This window comes from Sinocyclocheilus grahami, unplaced genomic scaffold (genome assembly GCF_001515645.1).
Source record: "Sinocyclocheilus grahami isolate Dianchi unplaced genomic scaffold, SAMN03320097.WGS_v1.1 scaffold351.1, whole genome shotgun sequence".
NCBI lineage: Eukaryota > Metazoa > Chordata > Actinopteri > Cypriniformes > Cyprinidae > Sinocyclocheilus > Sinocyclocheilus grahami.
Window position 1 is genome coordinate 409630 of NW_015505530.1, and position 25514 is coordinate 435143.

The 25514-nt window shown below is 36.0% G+C and overlaps 1 protein-coding gene across 3 annotated transcripts; it reads right to left on the reverse strand.

The window, feature by feature from the left end:
• Window positions 1-182: 182 nt before the first annotated feature.
• LOC107548618 (hypoxia-inducible factor 1-alpha-like) lies at window positions 183-24104 on the reverse strand. 3 transcript variants are annotated; one of them, XM_016229380.1, is made up of 15 exons: window positions 13884-14158; window positions 13644-13789; window positions 12874-12958; window positions 12654-12766; window positions 12339-12538; window positions 10826-10932; window positions 10596-10743; window positions 10234-10487; window positions 9260-9456; window positions 9023-9127; window positions 8655-8887; window positions 8391-8493; window positions 6362-6470; window positions 6162-6244; window positions 183-303 (listed from the first exon to the last, which is right to left on the reverse strand). In XM_016229380.1, the coding sequence occupies exons 1-15, from the start codon at window positions 14104-14106 to the stop codon at window positions 283-285; spliced, it is 2127 nt and encodes a 708-aa protein (XP_016084866.1). In that variant the 5' UTR covers window positions 14107-14158; the 3' UTR covers window positions 183-282. The 3 variants fall into 3 exon arrangements, with proteins under 3 accessions (XP_016084866.1, XP_016084864.1, XP_016084863.1); XM_016229378.1 differs by lacking the exon at window positions 183-303 and adding an exon at window positions 23901-24104 and having other exon boundaries at window positions 5575-6244; window positions 13884-14074; XM_016229377.1 differs by lacking the exon at window positions 183-303 and having other exon boundaries at window positions 5575-6244.
• Between the last annotated feature and the right edge of the window lie 1410 nt (window positions 24105-25514).

Here is a 25514-nt window from a genome sequence, read left to right on the forward strand (position 1 = left end):
TTATTCTGCATGTATTTTGCCTTGGATTTTATTAGTTAAAGTGATAACAATCAGTTCATCGGATACTACTGTATATCAATGTACAAAAAACAGAGAACAGAGAATTTAAAGCATAATAAAACTGCATAAAACATTTAATGTATGTTTGATGTATAATTGTGTGGTTGAATATTAATGTTCTCTCTTCTTCTTCAGCACAAAAACTCAATTCTAAGTTAAATATACCAGTTGAGTTGTTACTTATTTAACAGACCTCCATCGGCTGCTCTTTCCATCTGTAGTTCATCGAGTCAAGGCCAGTTGCTGTTAAAAGAAAGTGGAACATTATATTCAGTTACTAATTAAGTGACAAAGAGCTTTTATGAGTTTAACTCGGCTGCATCTGATAAATCACACCACACTGGTCTGGGGCGGGGGGGAATCTAAGGAAAATCTAAATGCAACATATGCTAACACAAGACTTGAGCACAATGTTTCCAGCTTTTTTCTCACACTCATAATTAGAGCAATAGATCGTACAGTTATATGAGGCCTTGTGCTGAAGGTCAAGGTTTAGTCCAGTTATTTCAGTTAAAACATGTTTTGTTTTTTCTCACTTTGGTCTTTCAAGACTGACTATAATCTGTGTAGATCAGACAGTAAGTTGACGCCCCCTGCTGTCCTGGAGGGAAACTGCAACAAAACATTTTCTATCAACTAAAATACCCCATAATCTCACGTTTCAGAAGAACCAGAGGTCAGAGATTTCAATATGTTGCATAACGCATACAGTTCAACAGTGTCTCATTTGTGACAATTTTATTTATCCTAAGGTGTTAAGAGAACCATTTGAGTCGACTTTATACTGAAAAAAAGTTTTGGGCGAATTCAATTATGTTTCCTGAACTATGAAAGAGCAAACTCTGAGCAATACAATTTTCCTCCAAGGAGGAATAGGTTAGATACAAAGGGATGAATGATGTAGATATGGAGAGAGAAAGAGATCTGATTTATTACACATCTTCGCTGTGTTTGTGTGTGGCCAGGTGGATATATGAGGTTTTTCTGTTGGTGTGTGTCCATGGAAAACAGTAAAGCTTTCACATGTAGAGGGGTTTTATAACAGGTCCTTTGAGGACAAATAGTTGTGTGTGTGTATATACTTGAGTGTGAATGATTGTGCGTGTATGGGCCCGTGGAAGAAGAGTGATGTGTGGGTGTGTTTAACAGACATAAGTGAAAACAGGCCTTCTGGCTGTCCGCTGGAAAAGCTGTGGAAGAGATAGACATCTTCAGTCCATTACACATGCTTTCGCTTAGCATTTGAACGGTATACCATGTGAAGTCATCAACTGCATTAGACCCATTTGTGAGATTGTGTGTGTTTGCTGTTCCTTTTTCCAGCCTTTCAGCAGATCTTGTAATGTATTGATGTGGGATCACTTTGCATTCTGAATCACTCAAACTGAAACTCTGAAACTGTCCACGGTTCATCAAGCTATTTAAAGCTACACTGTATAATTAATGTTGATTAATGAGAGAGTGCATAAAATCCATCTTTAAAACCGTTTTAACACACTTTGATAAAACTTTTAGAGCTGTCGGGATGGATTTCGCAGGAAATTGCATGTCACTTCATATCCATACACAGACAAAAGTAGCAAAAATTTAAAAAATGTTTTTACCATGGATCATTCAACCCATGTGTGATATTTTTATTTCATACAACAATTCAATAAATAAGAAGCAATAATATCAAGCAACTTATGTTATATTGCCACTTTGTCTCAGCCACAGCCAAGCCACAGCAGAATCAGCCGCTTCTCCAAGCAACATAGTAGCCTACTGGTAGTTCGTTCTTTATTTGAACAAATCGATTGAGTGAATGATTCAGTGACTCACAAACAAAGCCAGTCACTTGTTGCATTTGTGAGTGAATTGTGCTTTGGAAGAATCGTTTGAGTGAATGATTCAGTGACTCACTCATAAAGGCAGTCCCTCTTCACCACCCGCTGGTGTAATAATGTGACCTGCAAGAGTCACTGTAAAAAAAAGTGATACAAACAGTGAAGAACTGTTTTATAATATCAGCCAATGCAGAACGCAGCAGTTCAGTTGAACAACAATCAGTCATATATTTTAAAAATGATTTTTCGAAGTTGTAAATACAACAACGATTATAGGAGTATGTTTTACAAGAAAATAATATTTCAGTTTTTCTACTGAAACATGTAACATTTAATTCAATGTATTACTTTTTGTTTCTTTGTACTTGTTTGATAAATTTACTAGCAAATAGCAATATGGGAGTGAAAATTGTTTCTATACCATTTTTTTTAAGTGTACACTAACAAACCTGCTGAGGAAAGATGGTCTTTATTGTGAACGATCAGCCTTGCTGAACATGTTTATGAGAACAAACTGTTAAATAGAAAAACAGTCCTTTTCCTGCCTCCAGAAAACTGGTCGGTGTTTGATTAAAGTGCAACAGTCCATAGAAACTGAGAACAGCCCTCTCCATAGCAACAAAAGCAAGAATCATGGGATTTTCCCTCTAATTCAATGAGGGCCATTCACTCAACCTGGATGACAGACATAGATACAAAATGCTGTGTATAATGTTACCAAGGAATAAAGCCATTCGCCACGAGTAAGTATTTTCCCACAGAAATGTGGAAGGGACCTTCTGAGGTTTTGTGTGTATGTGTGTCTCGCACGGCACATAAAGAGCCCATGCAGCGTCCTGAGCGATGAAGTAAGTCCTTTGGCAAGGCCACCAGTAATTAAATACAGTTCTTGTTCTGTGTTGTGTTGAGCACATACACATGCATACTGTTACAGATGCTCTTGACTCATTTGTGAATGTACTGTTTATATACAGAAGGGTTTGGTTTAGTGGTGTAGAGAATGGAAAAAGGCCTAACACAATAATAGGTGAAATTACATTTGTTTAAACTATGATTTGTTTCTAGACTAAGGTATTTAAGTGTTTACATATAGGAACTGTTCCATGTATACTGCAGTAAAAAATTTAAAGACTTAAACTAAATATTCATATGCACTTTAAATCAGTTTAGGGTTGTGTTGAGTGCACTGCACCACCAAAATGTTTTACACATAAAACGTGTCAAATTACTGTCCAGTAAAGGTCAAAGTTTGACAATGGATTTAATTATAGAAACAATAAGATTTTCAATAATGGATTTTTTTCCCCATTTACTTCAGCTTACCGTTCTTACAGCATTTAAGTCAGCATTTAAGTTTATATAGTATAGTATAACAATAAATCTTTTAAGCATGTTTTTGAAAACAGAGTAGTTTGATCTGGGTTTCAGTTATCATCTCAGCTTCTTTGTCGTTTTGTTTTGGGGTTAAATATTCTTAATTATTTTTTCTTCTAATGTGCTCTTCTAATTGCCAATTTAATTATGTGAATGCAACTGTGTTTTATTTACTTCAATGTTAAACTCTACATCATTTTATATTTTTCTCCACTCTGTATATGACTTCATTGCACTTTACAATTAAGCTACACCTTATATTTTAAACCTTTTGTATATATCGTTGTATACCCATTGAAGTGAACTATAATGTATAAAATGTTTATTTATAATAAATGTCATTCTTTTGAACTGGTAAAGAATCCTGAAAAAAGTTTCTATAAAAATATCAAGCAGCATCAACAATGTTGATAATAATAAGAAATATTTCTGATATGCTGAGCAACAAATCAGCATATCAGAAAGATTTTGGAAGGATCATGTGGGGTAAGTAGAAAGCAGTTAATTGTTAAATTGCAATAACATTTCACAAAATTTGATCAAATATATGCAGTCTTGGTGAGTATAAAAAACGTTTAAAGGTTTACTGACCCCAAACGTATGAATGGGCTATTTTTTATTAATTAATTTATTTTTGAAGGCTTTAAATTAAAACCGTACATTGATATCTAAAGCTGAATGTTGTTGAAAAACCTTTTTTATTTGTCACAGACATTACAATTGAAAGACTCCTAAAGACAACGTGACAAGACATGAAAAACACACAGCGGCAAAGCTCACACACTAGGCATTGTACAATATCTTATGCCTCCTATATGCCACTGTTAATGTAACACGGATAACTCATAGGGAACACTAGAGAACATTTTAACTTGTCAATGCCCTAGATATATTTAGAGATTTAACTAAGTAGAAATCTCTAACAATAATAATAACAGTGAGTAATACTTTCCACATTAAGGTAGTTTTAGGTAGTAATGTGGATCGCTCAACCAATGCTGACTACTCTCAAATGCTGTAGAATACAGGTGCATTTCAATAAATTAGAATGTCGTGGAAAAGTTCATTTATTTCAGTAATTCAACTCAAATTGTGAAACTCGTGTATGAAATAAATTCAATGCACACAGACTGAAGTAGTTTAAGTCTTTGGTTCTTTTAATTGTGATGATTTTGGCTCACATTTAACAAAAACCCACCGATTCACCATCTCAACAAATTAGAATATGGTGACATGCCAATCAGCTAATCAACACAAAACACCTGCAAAGGTTTCCTGACAAGTGAAGAGTGATGTGTGGTGGCATCAAGAGCCACCACACACAGACGTGTCAAGGAATTTGGCTACAGTTGTCGTATTCCTCTTGTTAAGCCACTACTGAACCACAGACAACGTCAGAGGCGTCTTACCTGGGCTAAGGAGAAGAAGAACTGGACTGTTGCCCAGTGGTCCAAAGTCCTCTTTTCAGATGAGAGCAAGTTTTGTATTTCATTTGGAAACCAAGGTCCTAGAGTCTGGAGGAAGGGTGGAGAAGCTCATAGCCCAAGTTGCTTGAAGTCCAGTGTTAAGTTTCCACAGTCTGTGATGATTTGGGGTGCAATGTCATCTGCTGGTGTTGGTCCATTGTGTTTTTGAAAACCAACGTCACTGCACCCGTTTATCAATACATTTTGGAGCACTTCATGCTTCCTTCTGCTGACCAGCTTTTTGAAGATGCTGATTTCATTTTCCAGCAGGATTTGGCACCTGCCCGCACTGCCAAAAGCACCAAAAGTTGGTTAAATGACCATGGTGTTGGTGTGCTTGACTGGCCAGCAAACTCACCAGACCTGAACCCCATAGAGAATCTATGGGGTATTGTCAAGAGGAAAATGAGAAACAAGAGACCAAAAAATGCAGATGAGCTGAAGGCCACTGTCAAAGAAACCTGGGCTTCCATACCACCTCAGCAGTGCCACAAACTGATCACCTCCATGCCACGCCGAATTGAGGCAGTAATTAAAGCAAAAGGAGCCCCTACCAAGTATTGAGTACATGTACAGTAAATTAACATACTTTCCAGAAGGTCAACAATTCACTAAAAAAGATTTTTTTATTGGTCTTATGAAGTATTCTAATTTGTTGAGATAGTGAATTGGTGGGTTTTTGTTAAATGTGAGCCAAAATCATCACAATTAAAAGAACCAAAGACTTGAACTACTTCAGTCTGTGTGCACTGAATTTATTTAATACACGAGTTTCACAATTTGAGTTGAATTACTGAAATAAATGAACTTTTCCACGACATTCTAATTTATTGAGATGCACCTGTATATCGAACATATTAAAATAACAGCCACTTTAGACATTTCACAACATTTACACATTTATATCCATGTTTTCATGTGGGACACATAGAGACCTGAACAAAGAAAACACTTAGACATACCTTGAAAGTAATTATAAAAACAGCAATGCTAACAAAATAACATTATCTGAAAGCTGCAGGTAAATTCATGTCATTTGTGCAAGAATAATCTTTGCAGTTGTCACACAATACAATCTTATATAGAATAGAATATATATATTATCTTCTCTGTGCGTATTTCTAACCTGTAAGAGCACAGCTGATAACTGCTCTACAAATTATGTTTTTCCACCATTGATTATTATTTATTAGTTTTTGCTTTTTTATGTCCAGCTTGTATTTACCATCTACTCATTAGAAGCAGAAGCATCCCAGCTGTTTTGATTGCTCACCACTGTTTCTTTGTGATGGAAGTTCATCCATAATGCCACTAATATCTCCGTAATCATGGGAAAACACAAGTATGGCTTTTTTTTTTAAATAAGTAAGTCCAAGGCACACAATAGCTCCTCCCCCTGTAGCAGGTGCTGCCGCCCAGTCACAGGTGCATTTACCTCACAGTCGTAACGGGTAAGCTGGGGGAGGGGCATCATTATGGCTCCACCCTCTGATCTGCTCAATAACCTACTCGCAACATCTGTGTAAAAAAACAGAGAAAGAGCAATTAGTCACTGTACAACCATAAAAACACAACTGATCTCCCAATATTCACAAAGGTTTCACACACTGACTTGTGGTCTCCATGGTGACATACCAGATGGCAGCAACAGTATCGTGGCATGAGGAAGCCCTTCTGATGATGAAGCATCTGATTTTCTGATCCTTTTCTCTGGAAAATCATTCACCACCTGCAGCACAGAACCCTGGGAGAAAACACCATCAACAGTCACTCATAAACTCTCCTTGCACACATGAATAAAATATAACAATCATTTAGGCCTACTATTAATTGTAGATGAGTGTATTTATTTGTCTGAATGTCTGATTTAAACACCCGAATGGGGTTTACTTTGCTATAATGCCCAGCTGACTGCGCATTATTCTGCTTAGAACATGACTTATTACCAAACAAATAAACATTTGGACACTAATGTACGACTCGTGTCCATCAATTAACGCCCTGTGGGGCAAAAAGCTGTGTGTTTGTAATAAGCAAATCTATCATTAAGCCGTCTTAACTTTAAACTGTTCCTTCTGGTGAAAATACCAGTTCATAATCCATATTAACACTTCCTTAAGTGAAAAAGCCTATGTCCTGTTGTCCTCTCACATCAAAATCCACCAACATATTTGTTTAGAAACTTATTTGGATTGTTTTTACTTGTAAACAGTGCTTGATCTGTGCATATTTCTCTCCAGACAACTTTTTCACTGATGAAAGCTATTTTATACATAGAGGAGGTAATTTAGCTGGAAGTGACAGTTTGAAGTTAAAACGTTCTGATGGATTTTATTTCTTACAAACATGCAGCTTTTCACTTCATAAGATGTTAATTGATGGACTGGAGCCATGTGAAATAAAGGATTAGTTTAAAAAAAAAAATAATAATAAAAAAGTTAAAAAATTTCCTGATAATTTACTCGCCCCATGTCATCCAAGATGTTCATGTCTTTCTGTCTTCAGTTGAAAAGAAATTAAGGTTTTTGAGGAAAATGTTCCAGGATTTTTCTTCATGTAATGGACTTCAATGGTGGCCAACGGGTTGAAGGTCCAAATTGTAGCTTCAAAGGATTCTACACGATCCCACCCAAGGAATAAGGGTCTTATCTAGCTAAATGATCTGTCATTTTCTAAAAAAAAATGTATATACTTTTTAACCACAAATGCTCATCGATGCGCGTCCACAAATTCACTCATTACATAATCACGTTGGAAAGGTCACGCACGGTTAGCTCTTCATCTGTGTACTCCGGTTCAAAAAGGTAGGGTAGGGCGAAAAACTCATTTTCTCCTCCAACTACATCGTTATTTTACCTTTTTTTGTAAAGGGCATTTGACTTTCTTTGCACTTTCGCTTTTTAAACACTGGGTTCCGCTACATCACGCGTGACCTTTCCAACGTGACTATGTAATGTGTGAAGTCGAGCTAGTGCAAGATGAGCATTTGTGGTTAAAAAAAAGTATATACATATTTTTTTTAAATGACCAATCATTTCACTAGATAAGACACTTAATTCCTCGGCTGGGATCATGTAGATCCCTTTGAAGCTGCATTGAAACTGCAATTCGGACCTTCAGCCCATTGGCCACCATTGAAGTCCATTATATGAAGAAAAGTCCTGGAATGTTTTCCTCAAAAACCTTAATTTCTTTGCGACTGAAGAAAGAAAGACATGAACATCTTGGATGACATGGGGGTGAGGAAATTATCAGGAAATTTTTATTCTGGAAGTGAACTAATCATTTAATTGTGAATCATTGTGATGTTTTCATCAGCTATTTGGACTGTCATTCTGACAGAATCCATTCACTGCAGAGGATCCATTACATCCAGCAAGTGATGTAATGCTAAACTTCTCCAAATCTGTTCTGATGAAAAAAAACAAAAAACTCATCTAGCTTTTGGATGACCTGAGGGTGATTCTCAGCAAATTTTCATTTCAGATGTAATGAGGTCATGAGGTGTATGTTTAAAGAGTATTTTACAATGGCGAGGTTCTGCCAATCACAATCAAGGAACTATCTGTTTTATAAACAAAGATAGGACATTGAAGTGAATGACCACTCAGAATCAAGTATTCAAGAGAGGTATGCATTAATACACACTAAAGTTCAGGCATACCAGCCTTATTGCTTCAGACAAAGGTATGGTCTCCAGTTTCCTCTTGAGTAGCTTTGGGTTTGTCTGACATTTAGAAGAAATATCGCTGTCTTGAATAATTTCTCTAGAGAGTTACAGAAAGAAACAGGAAAAGAGACAGAAAGAGGAAGGCAACAGAAAACAGATTGTTCTTTAATAACTGTATTTATTTGTTCATCTGTTAAGCGTTTGTTTGCAGCACAAATCTGATCAACAAAGTGTGTCTATCTGTAGATGAAGTCTCACCTGCTGTTGCCCTGCTTTGTGGTTCTAATGTTCTGTGGAACGGTGTCACAGGACACTAAGTCTAGAGGGGCTGCTGGGAGAGCAGGGGCAGTTTGTGTGCTGCTGGAGGGGGTCAGTTCAAGCACTGAACCTGGGCTGGAACACATCGACTCAGCTGGAGAAACAGTCCGCAGCTGGAAATCATCATCCATGGGAATGTATGGAGCTAACAACTCCAGGTCCAAACCCACTCCCTAAAAAATCATCATAAGTAACAGCACTAAATGAACACATAAGGGTGCAGTACATTTTTATGTTATGTTGGTTGTTATGTTCATCATGGACTTATATACTGACATCTGTGTGGATCTGACATGTGAGTCATCTACCTGTGTATTAAAGGGTGTTTTGGCCTCTATATCCATGGAAAATAGTCTTTCCACATGATCCGGTTTTAGCTGGTCACTTAATTCTGAATCCACAAGGAGATCAACCTGAACATGAACAAACAACCAATCCAAAGTCACATAAAATATGCACACTTTATAAAGAGTAAACTAGAAAAAGCATATCAAAACATTTGTAAAGTATGAGGAAATGCACTGTCATTTTTGACTAGATTCGACCTGGGATCTGGAAGAATCAGGAGCCAAAGATTGTGGGAAGGGGAAGTCGTCAGGTTGTAGATGGGCTGTGGAGGCATCATCATAATTTAGGGAGGAGTAGGGAGGAGAGAGGGGTGAGAGGGGTAGCAGGGCACTTGAAGAGGGCAACATAACATCATTGTAGAGAGGAATTTCTGTCAACACAGAGATTACAGAGTCTGCAAGAAATTAACATAATGATGTTAAAATCATCCGTGCTTTCTTATAAATAGTCAAAATATATATACAATTCATATATTAATTAATTGTGAGCCATTCACATTAATAATGTTTATACTGCTTAATAATGTTTCTTGTTTTAAGAACAGTGAGTTATAGTATTATTCAAAAAGACAAGAGTCTGGAACTGTAGTTTAATCAAAGCCAATCCTTTTTTCTTGAAGATGTTTAATGTTGGAGGTCAAACATTAGGATCATCAGGATGAACCTCTTTCTTGATTCATTATTTGATTATGCTGCCAAAAAGTAGGAATTTTTTTAATATATAAAATCGGCTTAAAATTGTAAAATAAACACTTTTGATGCAACTTGCTTTAATGATGAAATGCTGGGAGGTCACATAACAACAATGTAGCATATGACTGTTTGCCTAAATTGAAATATTGCTGCATACTGTATCCATTTATTTTGCAATACTGAAGTAAGCTATTATCTGTGAATGTGAGAGACTTCTGTTTCATTAGTCATTATATGTAAAAAAAATAAAATAAAAATAACAAGGTGCACTAAACTGTAAAACTACTATAATAAATTAAAATATTATCATAACAAATACCATTTTATATGGCTGATTTTGTATAGATAAAATATGAAAAGACACAGAATTTACTGCAGGCTGAAATTGTGTGAATGGCCCTGAAACGTCCATAATTGATGGTCTCATGTCAAGATCAACTAATAAATCTGATTTAGATAAGTCATTGTGGCGTTCAAACCTGTGCTGGTGATATCCAGTGCGAGGACAGGGTCTACTACAGTCAGTGCCTCTGGCTTCCCCTTCAGGCTATCGTGTAGCTCCTCTCTCACGCACTCTTCTTTCTTCTCATCCTTTGTCTTTGCCTCCTCTTTCAACTCTGCCACAGTCACTTCAGTCCCGAGTGACTCCTCATGGTGTTCTTCCCGTTCCTGTTTTAATTTTGTGCTGTTGGTTTGTTGAAGGGACAGGATTTGTTTGGGCTGTTCAATGCCACTGCAGAGTAAGAAAGAATGAAAATAATGCCACTTATACAAACAAGCACATATTGGTATTCAGGTCGACACACGCATTTTAATGCACACTTAGTGTGTGAAGTCCCACCTGAGGATGTAGTTAACACAGACCACACACTGTGGCTGGGAGTTTTTACTGTTATAGATCACAGTGGCTTGAGTCTCTGCCCAAGCAAACCCTCCTGCTTTAGCCAGCAGCCGGTACTGTCCAGTACATACTTGTCCCTTCACAAACACTGCAAAGAGAGAAATATATAAAGCAATATGATATATCTTCATTTAGATTTATGTAAGTGAACTGCATTTATATGACCTTACAGTTGTGGTGTGCTTTGGTCATGTGGTCAGAATCCAGCGCGTGATAGTATTCATACACAGAATGGTGCAACAGATCCACTGGATCAAAACCCAACAGCTCTGTGATCCTGCAAACACACAAGTTGCAAGTTCTGTAATGCTGCGCTTTTCACAAGTTACCACTAGATGGCGAAGAAATCCAGGCCATAAGTCCGGATATTCAGTCCACAGACTCTCTCAGCATCTGAACATGCATACTTCCTTGCTAAATATTAAGTCCAAATATTTATTAGTCTTGAAAGAGTAGGCAAAATGCCCAGATGACCTGAAATTTTGCTATAAGTTTGATTGCATCATTTAATAATTGCTGTTAATAATGTTCATCGTCTGTTTGATTACGTGTTTAATTGATTTTTCCGTACATTTCTGCCATATGCACATAAACTGACGGTCACTACTGATAAGCTACCACTAAATATTGTAGAAACTTAATTTTCTGTAAAGTTGCTTTGCAACGATTTGTATCGTAAAAATCACTATACAAATAAACTTGAATTGAATTGAATTGAACCCACTTCACATGATTCTGAAGATTTTGAGGAAAGTTCTTCACTGAATATAGTACAAACTAAATTTAACAGAATTTTCATTTTGTTATTATTTTTATTCTTTCTAGTTTGAAATAATGACATTATTCATAATTATTTTATTCTACAGACAGTCTTAGTTTTTAAAAGTAATAAATGCACACAAAATCTTTTTTTAAAAAAGGTTTATACATCTGATAATACTGATAATAATCTGCAGAAAAAAAGACATGCTGTAAACTTAATAGAATGTAAATATTTTCAAAATAATATTTTAAATAGCTTTAGGTTTAATACAGACACAAGGAAAGCTTTAAAAATAAATACAATAATTTAAATAATATAATATAAAAATATATACACTACCTTTCAATAGTTTGGGGTCAGTAAGATTTTTTTATGTTTTTAAAGTCTTAAAGTCTTTAAAGCTTTCATTTTCACTGTATTAAATCTAATACTATTTAAAATAATATTTTGAAAATATTTACATGAATAGAAAGTTCAAAAGAACAGAATTTAGGAGTCTTTGGTTCTTACATCATTTAATTTCTTTCAAACAATTTCTTAATTTCTTACTGAGCCTAAAGATTTGGACTAGAGAGCATAAAATAATTAATTTTAGAAACAAAAAGTTGTCTTTATATTTCATGCTTAGTATTTTTCTCACAGAGGTTGTATATATATATATATATAAAGCTGCCTTTATATTTTAGGAAGAGGAAGATCATCATATTTGGGGGTCCATGGCATCAAAAAGTAAAAAAAATACCCCCAGATCTATGCAATGAACTTCAGAAATTTTAAGTATGACTTAAAGTGTCCACCCTATAAAAAATGTTGCTCAGATGTTAGAGTCAGATGTTGCTGCCGTCAGCATATAAGCACTGAATTTTGTACTGAGCGGGGCAGGTGTTATTGTACAGCACTTAGATGTGCTGGGACTTTACCTCTCATCGCAATAGGTGAAGCGCATATCTAAAGTGTGGCGGCTGAGAAATGTTCTAGAATCCAGAGGAGCCTCAATGTTCGCCGGGTGGGGAATAGACTCACAGATGAGCACCAGGTACGCTGAACACACATTTTTTTCCTCACACACACCCTTCTTGATGCCATCTGTTGTGTGGATATGGCCCGAACAGCGCAGCACCTGTCAGAAAGAGAGGCTGATAGGGATAAATATGGATCCAGTTTCACTGTGTAGATGCTTTCAGAGTGACGAGCAGTCACATGGTCAAAAGTGAAGCACAAGTAAGGGGTGGTACCTTCCAGGAGGCAGATTTGACATTGACAGTGCGCCCTCTGCTTGTCAGTGTACATTTCATCCTCAACAGAAAACTTCTGTTTGTGTGCTGCTCCTTTGCTTTCTTAGACAGACCTAAATGTGGGAAAAGGGAGAGAGATGAGCGTGAGTGATCATGATTGTGACTGAGACAGAGAAAGAAAAAGAAAAAGAAAAAGAAAAAGAAAAAGAGAGAATATTACCAGTCCTGTGTGCCAGCATTTCTCTGAGCTCCTCATGGTCACATGGATGAGTATACTCAAACACACTGTATCCAGTAAGGTCGATCTACAGGGGAAATAATGGTTTAATATACATTAATCATGTTATTATTCAAATTTCTATGACCTGGATACATATCCATAGCCACATTAGTGATTCAATTTGACATCAGACAGTTTGCATTTTACAATGAAATGTAATAACTGATTACAACTGCTACAATAATACCCAATGTGTACAATTACTACAATAATACCCAATTTCTTACCCAAAATATTATTATTAAGCCTGCAATTGTAAAACCTGGCGTATTGTTTTACTTTTACTGTCCAAACTATTCAAACCGTTACTCATGCAATACTGTTCAAAAGTTTGGAGTCAGTAAGATTTAAAAAAAGAAAAAAATGCTTTTATTCAGCAAAGACATATTCAATTGACCAAAAGTGACAGCAAAGATACTTTCTACTCCTCAATGAATCCTGAAAAAAAAGTATCAAGGTTTTCATTAAAATATTACGCAGAATAACTGTTTTCAATATTGATAGTAATAAGAAATGTTTTTCGAGTAACAAATCAGCATATTCAAATTATTTCTGAAGGATATATATGTCAAACTGAATTGAGACGATTTTCATAATGTTGTTGATGCATTGTAACATTCATAACAATGATCATAATCAAATCTAATTATTGTCAGTTCATGTTTTGAAACTAGTACAAAAAAAGACTTTCAATGTGAGTTGGAACTCACCTGAGGAAGGCCCAGACACTTGCTGACACTCTCTGGCAGGTAGACGATGTCGCCATCAGCAGAAAGAACCATGAGAAACCCGTCCAGAGCTTTGAGATATGAACTGTTCCACTGAGAGTCTAATTCAGACTCCACGTCCAGTACATCTAAAGGGAGATAAGAATGAACACATGCTGTCTGTAACAAACACAGCAGATCTACCAAATGAAACTCGCCTAAAATTTGTCCCATCTCTCTCACCTGTGTTCAGTAGTTTACGCAGGCGCAGGTAACTGAGTGCGAGTCTCATGACCGATGCTTTATCCAGGTTAGAGGTGACACTGTGGGGGAGGGGCAGTTCTCTGGCCAGTTCATAAAACACCTCTGACTCTTTTCCTCTCCGACAACGCGCCGCATCTCTGGATTTCTCCTTCCTTCGCTCTGAACTCACCCTATAATGAACACATACACAAATATAATCCATAATAAGGAGCTGTGCTGTCAATGCCTTCAGCAATACATACCTGTACGCTATGAAAAACCCATCATAGAGGTTTAAAATGCACACATAAGTTTCACAGTGTATAAGTCAGCAAACATTAAGCAAAGGTGCAGTCGAGCAAGCAAACTCAGAATGCTGAAAAAATATTGACAACATGAGATGATATTACATTCTAGGGCTTCTGTTTTGGATAAACAATAAACAAACAATAATGTATTATAATGTGTGAATCTGTATTGTGGAGTGCTGTGTAATTTTGTGTTATGTAGGATCAATCAGGGCAGTTCTCCTAAACTGAAGACAGTCGCCTTATTAACAGAGACTCGATGGAGACACGGCAGGCAAAACCACATTCACACACACAAAGATCCTACTGTACAGTTCCTGGCATCATGATGTTTGCTGTGAGCTGTCCTCAGGGCAAATATGGAAAACCAAGAGCTCATAAAACATCCGTGGACAAAACTAGTCAGAGATGTCAACACTGTTTAATTAATTCTGCTTGATTTAAATTTCCACTCTGTCTCTTTCTCCAGATTTGAATCATGAGAAGCCACAATTCACATATGATATATATGTCTAATTTTTGAATGATTTGACAATGTGGCTTCTCATGATTCAATATATATAATATATAATATATCCCTGTTGAAAAAAACAGCATAGACTGGTTAGGTATGTTTTGAAGCATGACACCTGGTTTAAGCTGGTTATGAGCTGGTTTAAGATAGTCATGTGCTGGTCCTAAGCTGGTCCTGGAGCTAGTTGCTTAGGACCAGCACATAACCAGCTAAGGACCAGCTTAAACCAGCTCAAACCAGCTTCAAAACATACCTAACCAGCATATGCTTTTTTTTAAAACAGGGATGTATGAGTTTGTAAGCTTTTATATGTTTTTATACATTTGACAAGTTTGAAGGTCACATTCAGTTTGATGCCAACTTCACATACTTGTGGGTGTAATGGTAATCTTTTTGTCTGAGCATCTGGGTGCTGAGATAACATGTCAGTGGGCCCAATTTTGCTATGTGCTTACACATTTAAATACGGTGCATCATATACAGCTGCCTGTGATTGACAGATGCACATGAGAAAAGTGAAAAGCATATTTTTATTCTAAAAACTTTTTTTGCCATCAGTTTTCTACATGCCAGGTAAAATTATTTTACTGCCACTAAAATGTTTACAATTATCTACAGTAGATCTAATTTGTGGTGGTATTTATCAATGACTCTGTCTGCAGGTTACATCTTTACGCCAGTAGGTGGCAACAAGTGATTGTGTTTATGAGTCAGTCACTGAGGTGAGGTTTCTACTGCAGGAAAATGTGGCCCAAATCCAATTTCTTTTTTGCTCATATGTGACTCAGATCTTTCTGTTTCATTGACAGTGTGAACAGCACAAACCAAATGCAATATGATCTTTTTTTATTTTGATTTGTGCCACTTTCATATGTGGTCCTAAATCTGTTTTGCAATGTGACCGCAGTCTGAATGGTCAAAACAGAACTCATGTGACTTTTACGTCACTCTAGATCGATATTCGTCATAATTCCCCGCTGACAGGAGTCACTTCAATGATTTTACATACATACCAGTAATTACTTGATCAGTAAATATGACAGAAAGTTGCGGAGGCAGTCAGTAAAGAGAGAAGCGATGTTGTTTTACTGTGTATTACAGTGACAGCTCTATAAAAAGCTAAACTTACAGGGTCGTACCATAAATTAGGGATGCACTGATGCCACTTTTTCCAGTACTTGCCTGATACCGATACTTTTATTTTTGGTACTTGCCGATACAGACTACCGATACCGATCTTTTTATTGCATTTGTTCATTTTGTAAATATTGGGTACAGAAACCAAAAGAGTATGTATAATGTTAGTTGGTTAACTTCATTTATCAAATAGATACAATCAAACCAAAATTTACACAATTATCAATACTTAGCCTTAATGACAGCCTGTAGTCTCCTGGGCATGCTGTCACCCAGCTTCATGCAAACCTGAACTTCCTTTTTTTCTTTTTTCCAGACTCTGTCTGAATAATTTTTGGTTCCAAATTTGTATTAGTTTTACTGGTAGTCCACTGTATGAAGAAATTTTGGGTATAATTTGTCACAGTTTACTTTATTTTGCTATACTCACTTGCACCCACTAGTAAAAAAAAAAAAAAAAATCAAAAATTATATCTGGACTCTAAATAATTTTTGGTTTGACTGTATATCCTTCGGTTATTTTCACACTTAATTATGCCCATTAAAATGTATTTTACAAGTTTTTGTTACTTTCACTGTTAATTTTTTTGCTCTATGGTACATCTTTAATTTAATAGCATTAGAGCTGCTCCATTGCAGCGGCTTAGTACTGTAATCACGTGCTTTGCTGTAATAACCAGTCGTTATAAATCTCCTGTGATATTTTCAGAAATAGAAGTGGCAGAAACACTCAAGCAAGCAAAACACGCACAACGCGTGCACGTATTTGTTTTGATGCAGAATAGTACAGCCTAGCGCATTTTACACTGGCTGCTAGATTCACTTTCCCCATAAAGTCGTGTATGCCTAAGGTTGAAAATAAATTATGTTTATAGTGAATGCCCCTATAAATGGTCTTATTTTTACGATTTAGTTTTAATCCAAATGATGCGTGTGCTAAGTGAGCGAACATCAAAGATCACACAACAGAAGTGCGCTCTCTCTCTCTCTCTCTGCTTACCGTTAAGTAACTTGTGCATTGTTTTACTTACTTGTTTTTGACATATCCGACTGAACTACAAACTTTCCAGTGATGTCTGAGAGAAAGGTATATTCACCCGACAAGCTCGCGCATCTGCGCCGCTGCGCGCTCAATCCACTCATCGTGCTTTGCTTATCAGCTTGCGCACATCAGCTATCCAGGCATTAATACTGAATGTTTAACATTATATTCATATATACTTCGTAGACATCCTTAATCATAACTCTATTCTGCTGTCTGTTGTCGGTGTTTCTTTGTCTGAATATGGCACTTATCACATGCTGTGGTATCAGCGTTTGGTATGGGGCATTTTAACGAGTACGAGTACAGGAGCTCATCGGTGCATCCCTACCATAAATATTTAAAAACTTGCTCTCTTGCTCCTCATCTTCGTCCTCCTTAGTGCCTGCTCACAAATTTGCTGGCTTACACGGCACATCAGCTTATAAATGAACGTGTAAATGCTTACTTCAGTGGTCTCCGTGTTTACTTCCGGATGACAGCGTGCTTCATACCATCTTGTTATCATTCTATTGCGCAATGCGCATGCCGTTCAGTTTAGGACGTCATTCATTCACACTCGAATCTGATATTGGCCACATTTAAAAATGATAATGTGAACAGTCATACAAAAAAATCGAATCTGACCAATAAATCGTAGGCCTAAATTGAGCACTAGTGCTTGCACATAGCCTGACTCATTCATTCAACTGATTTATTCAGGAAGGACACAAGTGACTGTCTTTATGAGTGAGTCATTGAATCAATCACTCAACCGATTTGTTCAAAATACTGTTTCATTCAGGAACAAAAGTCACTGACTATTAATGGTGCAAATATGAAATAAAAATGCCTTCGTTTTTTTATGCAGTAAAGATCCAATACTTTTCAAAAACTTTCTTTTGTTTTATCTATCAAGCATTTTAAATTTTATGTTATTAAAATTAAAAATCGCACTACATTACTAACTACATTAAGCATTAAATAAAATAATTAAATGATAAATTAAATAACAATAAAAATTAAATCATTTTTCAGCTTTATGGATATTTGTAAAACTGCATATAATGTGCAACAAAATAATCTGGAATGGGAAAATGCATAATTAATTTTTTTATGATTTTTTAGATTATATTACATTTGAAATTTAATTCATTCACAATTATTCAATAATTTAACCTGTCCACTTACTAACTGGACTTTTTTTTTTTTTTTTAAGACATTTCAATGGCCCCTTGTTATACATACTTTTTTCTAGATTCAGTTGTTAGCAGACATTCTACAATATAATTGTTCATATTAGTGTTGTCAGTCTGCAAGTGGACAAAAAAGTGACACAGTTTTGCAGTTTGTGTGTGTGTGTGTGTATTTTCTGTCTTTCTCTTGGGTCCCTCATGAGACAAGACACAGCTATACATTAGAGAATGTAAAGCTTACACACAAAAACACTCTTGAACTCTGAGAGCTCACTTTGAAGTCTGTACGCTGATACAGTGCAGTTAGAGCGTCTGGATGCTGGCCAGTCTATCGCCCCGAAAGCGAATGCTAGAGAAACCACTTAGTCGTCTCACCCCTCTTCCTGTCTGATTCAAATCTGCAAATGTTGTTTCAGATGCAACAGAACAGTGAAGACAAAAAAGACATTAGTCATGTGCCGACAAACACACAAGAGCTTCCGGTCGCTCCGCTGTCCATTTCCCATTCAACACACTAATTACAAATATACAATGAAACAAATGTAGATTCATTAAGGTCCTATTTTTGTGTATGTACTTGAGATGTAGTAAACATATTTAGCACAAATGAGTACACAATTGAAACTCTATTACTAATCCGTTTCCATCATTAGCATATTTGAGTAACCTTCACACTACAATGACCTTGACTACATGGTAGCCATGCTTTTTATATGATGCAACATTATGCAGGCTCCTGGTGTAGGTTAGTGTGTGTGATCTTGTCAGTATTAGTTAGTGATCGATAATAAGAGTTTTTTGTTTCAGATTATATTGCATGTATATATCAGCCAACTTTGGATATTTGATAGTGCATGCTTATTTCCCATATTTTAACATTTTAACATAAGATATTTTAACAAAATATTTTAACATCACCATCTACCACTCACTTAAAAGTGATTCTTTAATAAGTGTTAAATGTAATCTTTAGTAAATCTCAAAATCAATATCCAATTTCCATACTGTACATTCTAATGTTGCCATGCATTTAAATCAGTCGATTTTAGTTTTTAGCATTTTATTCTTTATTTAAACAAAATAGTAACACATTTTAATACTGTAATAGGTTATTGGAAAAAATATATAAACTTACTGTATCCCTATATAGTGTTCATCACTGAAAGAGCAACAGTGGACACCTTTTTTATGATCTGTCAAAATCTTTGACCTAAACTCTGAAAGGTTCTGATATACTGTAGGACGTCTTAAGTAGTTCTGTAGATTACTGTAAGTTACAATACAGCCACTCTGTAGGAAATTACAGATGCTGTTTTGAGATAATACAAAGTCCCACAAAAACACAACAGTAGCACAGTGGGAAAATGAGCCAACCACAAACCCCTGCTGAGAGAACATTAAAACATCAAACAAAGCATTGTGTAGTATAATAGACGACAAATAGCCCCAAGGGAAGTTGCTGAACACTTTGCAATAAGGTTCAATTTGTTAACATTAGTTAATGCATTAGCTAAAATGTTTAACCTTGAATAGCTGAACATTTCATGAAACTGAAATGTTAAAAATGTATTAGTAGTGAAAACGTGAACCAAAATGAATAAATGCTGTAGAATTACAGTACATACCATTATAGGTCATGATTCCTTATGCATTAACTAATGTTACTGAACTGACACTTGACACACCATATGAGCACACAGTTAAGCTTTCAGACAGGCTGTTTTGAACTAAAATGATGCCTAAGGTATCTAATATATGAAAAAAGCAGTTACCATCTGAATTCTGATATAATATTCCAGAAGTCGTCTCAGATGTGCTGAGCCACACTGTGGAGAGCAGACAGACGGAGCCTTTAGCATGATCACAGGCCCCTCTGTGAGACGAGCTGTGCCCCTCAGCATGTTTTAATAATAATGATCCAATAAGCTTTCTGTCAGTCAACCTGCGCTGTTTTCTCTCCTTCTGACCAGTACAAACTGCTTCCTGCAGGGGACTACGTGAATCATTATTTATAACACACACATATAAGGCACGCTTACTATGGTCTAAATATTTTACCAAGGACATCTCTGTTTAATGCATCTCCACTACATTTGCTACCTCAACCATTAGTATGAACAATGTTGGTGTTTATAACCAGTTTTAAGAGAGAATCATGTTTAATACTCTCTTTCTAAACACATCTTTACAGCATGAGCAGAAACGCTCTCTGTGCGTACGAGTAAGTTGTGTGTTTAACAGGACACGATATAGGATCATGCTGGCTTTTGAATAGAAACTAGGTTAATGCCATTATCCTATCTTTTAAAGCTCTCATGCAACATTTAGAATGTCTTGGCATCCTTTTGATATGTTATTAAACATTATAACCCATTTGAGGAGCGTCCAATAACCACAGACCTGTTAATTAAATCCATACGAAAACAATTTCTTCCAATAGCGGGCCAGTTACAGGAACCATGACAAGATGGCAAGCAGGACATTATTCAAGCAAAGGTCAACATTCTTCATCAGCTGTCTGATAATAAAGTCTCTTCTATTCACGAATTCTGTTTCTAAGAGGATGAATGGCTGGTTTGATAAGTGCAGAAGCAGCCTAACCTTTCTCAGCTTCGTTTTACACCCCTGCGAATGACAGCAGCGACAGGCCACAAGCTGATAGCACACAGGGGACCTTTACCATAGAGCCAAGAGGAGAGGTGTCAGCTGATCCAGAGCAAAACACTACAGTTGGCTTTCAGAGGAGAGCAGAGAAACACCAAAGATCTAACCTTCATGTGTTTGACTTTGCACATTTAAAAATGGGTGACAATACAATTTACATGTGTTACAAAGTCATTTTAAATGTAAATCATGAATAGTGCTATAACAATATAAAATTCATTTCATATTTAATTTTAACAAAACAAGTCACTTGTAATTCAACACTGAATGTAATTCATTCAACTATTAAAATTAATTATATAAACATGAACAGCCTAATGTAGTGTAAAGTGCATTGAATATCACAGCAAGAACCCAAACTAACCCATTTGAAAATAGGGAAATAATACTTCAAATGTTGGCTCTTGAATAGGTTTAAGCACTTAGCCCCGCTTTTAATTAAATGGCACTAGGCTGTATCGTCCAGCAAGGCTCCTGGGTGATTTTTAAAGGAAAAGATGATCAATCAAACCCACTATGGAGGTTCAACGGGTTCATCAGAAATCCTTCGGCACTCGGCATGTGCAATACATCTTCTTGGACAAATCCAGACTCAGATCTCTTTTGGACCAAAAATGTGAATGGTGTGAAAAAGAGTTCAGTTCTCTAGCCTTTAAAGAAGGCCATTATCTTATCAGTGTCAGTGATGGGAAGTCGTTTTGAAAACGGATTCATTCAGCAATTCCTTTACTTTATGACATGGTTATATCACCGCTTGGTACCTAAACATCCATAAAACATGTTCCAGGAAGGCCATGTATTGCTGTTTATTTATGTCTCCAGTTTGTTGAAGCCATGATTCAGCTCATTAAAAAACAGTTACTTAAAACCTAAAAATAATCTGCATTTTCATTAAGGGCGATTTATTAAAACTGACTTGTACATGTGTTGATAAACTGTCATACAATCTAGTCATATTTCAGGTAGCCTACTGTACACTCTAAAAAAAGACGGTTCTTTACATGTAGTAATGGTTTTATTTAGAACCATAGCATTCTGAAGAACCCTTTCATGCTGAAATGTTTTTTTTTTGTGTTAGAGTTTAGGGTTCTTTATTCCCACCCTTTTGTTTTTCAAATCTGTAACTGACAAAGCTCCTCATTACTGATTTTCTGGAGTTCAGTGATCCAACTACACAGACTGTCAACACACTCTCAACAGGTAAATGATTTCATTCTTAAAATTTAAATACAAATTTAACTTTAAAAATGTAACTGGCTTCATATTGTACGATTTTTTTAATTATTACTTGGGTTTATGTATAAACATACCCAGTCGCAATAAATATTAAAACTATCCCATGACTTTATATCACTTTTTCCTTTTAAGATTGTGAAGGGGTCACAAACTGTCCATTTTTGCTTTTGGCCTTCATAAACATAATTGTTTTTACACAAACACATGGACACAATGTAACTCTAAACTTAATTGTGTATTTCAGATGCTGTCACATCCTACAATGTAAAACCCTAACCGGGGCTGCATTCTAAGATGCCTCATTACTGATTTTCTGGAGCTCAGCCATCCAACTTGTCACATCCTACAATGTAAAACCCTAACCGAGGCTACACTAAGATGCCTCATTACTGATTTTCTGGAGCTCAGCCATCCAACTGCACAGACTGTCAACACACTCTCAACAGGTAAATAACTTCTTTCTTAAAATGTCTATAAATTATAACTTTCAAATGCTAATTGGTTTCCTATGTCTTTTCTATTTTTAGTTTAAGAACATGTAAGTGTGACCAGCTCTGTTCAGTTAAGGATACTCTCCTCTTCTTCACTAAGTAAGTAACAAAGATATTGGATTTTTGGTCCATTTTGTTAGATATGTTTTATTACTAGGGTTTATGCATAAACATACCCAGTTATCCCTTGACTTTATATTAATTTTTCCTTTTAACATTGTGAAGTGCTCACATACTACTTTTGGCCTTCATAAACAATTGTTTTCACATAAACAAATGAAAGGAGACAAACTGTATATCTAAACTCAATTGTGCATTCCAGATGCTGTCACGTCCTACAACCTCGTCATCTGCAGAGAGAAACTGCCATTCAATCACACCAAACTACAGATTATGATTAACTTAAATGCATCATAGAAGGTCTTCAGTACACTATTTTATGTTCTATTTTGTTTTATTTCTTTGTTCAACGTCATTTGTCATTCATTAATGTATTCTGCTATTAACTGTTGTTAGAACACTGTCATTTTTACAATTTCACGTCATTAAAAAAAGTACCTAATTGACACGTTGCTGTTGTTATTGTTGTTGATTTTATGTAAAACCCTAATAGACACTTCAAGATATTATAAAACCTGGCAGATAGAGAGGTAAAAAACAATATTAATAAATAATATATACAAATAATAATAATATGAATGATATTGACATACTAATATTACTAATGAAATATACTAATGAAAAACTATCATTAAAAATGTTATTTATAACACCAATAAGGTCGTATATAGCTTTTTCAAAGCATGGTTCTATATGGAACCCTATAAAAAAGGTTCTATTTAGCACTAAAAGGGGTTCTGCTACTGTTACAAGCCAAAGAACCCTTTTTTTGTGTACCTTTTATTTCTGCTATTCGGCTACTGAAGTTAAAGTTGGGCAATAAGCCAAATCCTCAGTTCACTCTACAAGTTTCTACTCAGCTCACTCACGGAATCAGATCAAATGTCGAAAAAGACCGTTCTCACTGGAGTGAGGCAGCTTCATGCATGGCTCGACAACAGCTTGTTCGATTCAGTCTGAACGAATCATTCAGACCGGTTTTGTGAACCGGTTCAACTGATTCATTGAAAAAATCTGTTATTCCAGGAACCTCAGCGCGTAACAATGTTCTATAACAATGTTGTTTTTTCTATAAATCTTCCGTTTCTACAGTCCGTTTTAAAGCACAAATCTTGCAAAGTCTGCAAATATGTGAAATAAATACACTTGTCGCGGTTTCATTCACACGGAGGTATGAATTATAAATGTAGGCTAACAACAGGTTATAAGGGGGAAATTGAGAGACTATTGACGGCAACTACAAGCAATAAAGGAGAAAAAAAAAGAGTTAATGAAACAATATTAATGCCAACACAAGCGCATCTAAACGCAGAAAGTGGTGCTTGTTTACCTTTTTTTCCCAGGTGCGACTGAATCCATGGTCAAACGGGACCCAACACAAAAAACCTTTGCAAAACCCCTCGTTCGTTCAAATGATAGTAAATCCTGAGTGTGTTTTAGAATACGTTCGGCTGGAGTTCCAGTGTTCGTTGGATAAAGTTGAATGAAGTTAAAGTGATGCTTCGCCTTTTCTCTCTCGCTTGCTCCGCATCTGTCTGACGCCTGACGTCTCGTGTGGCGCGCAGTCACATGCCTCGGAGAGGTCGAGAACGCGAGATGGGGTTCCTTTGAGGATATTTTTGGCACGCGAGCCAGTAATGGCCATTATACGCTCCTGAAGAAGCTACCCTGCGCTCGCCGCTGTTGGATGTGCTTACAGATAATTGAATATTGAGCATTTATGAGGTCACGTTTTCAACAAATAGCCTACATCAAGACAAGTGCCTACACACTATACACAGATGGACTTTATCATAGTGAACATAGTTTAAGCGAGACCATCATATTCCGTTTACTTCAATTAACTAATATAATTCAAAGAGTCACTTTCACATTATTTACCATTTTGTTCAATCCTTTTGATGGCAGAAGTAGCTATCAGCAAGTTGGCACCATATTTTATAGTAGCCTACATAGTACTAAAGTAGGCAAACTATATGATATCCTCCTGAGAACCATAAAAAACGTTTTGTGAATTTATTTTAATGTCATTGCATTGGTTGGAGCAAAGAAACAAATGGAGAAAAGAAATCTTATTCATATTTTATTCTATGTCCTTTGTAGAGGATGGCAGGACTAAGTTATTCAAAAAAATAAATAGACATGAAAAGGCATGTACAGGCAAAACAAAACAGAAAATATTCCCATTCTATAAAATGTATCTATACATTGCATCTAATTTGCATATCAATGTGTTCTTGTGGCAAACCATACTGAAAAAAAAGAAATGTTATAATGGGAGCAATAACTTGGCAATATTTTCATAAGAATATCTCATATTTCATAGGAATATTGATCTATAATTTCTTTCCCAATTGACTTGTTGTGTTTCCCCAAAATGCTTGATTAACATGCCATTTGTCCTGGTGTCCTCTACAGAAGACATGTATGAACATCATGCCCCGTTTCAATAAAAAGTCATATTCCTATTTGAATACCCATTACATTTTTCGGAGAAGTTTTTTATACGACAAACAATTTGAAAATTAGTCCAATTTAAATAATAAAATATTATCATATTTTTAAAGACCAAGGAGAAGGGTGTGTTTATGATGAAACATCCAAACATTTGATATCTCTAAAAAGCCCTGAATGTGCTCTGTACAGGACAATGCAGATATTTAGTTAGTCTCAAAGAAATTCACTATAATATAATGTCCTCTACAGAGGACAAAAGTATATGCCTGGGTCCCAGGAGGATAGTAGACAGACACTATGCTTACCATGGTAGTTTTTGTTAAATTACCATGGTAAAACAGTTTTCAGTGTTGTATCTGATGGTCAATGTCAACAAAGATTTTCCAGCCCAGAAAATTCTTGAAGGATGTTCTTTTTCCCAAATTCCAGCCCCGTGACCAAGACGAGACATGCACACAGCATAAACCCTGTCTCATCCTTTTCCACA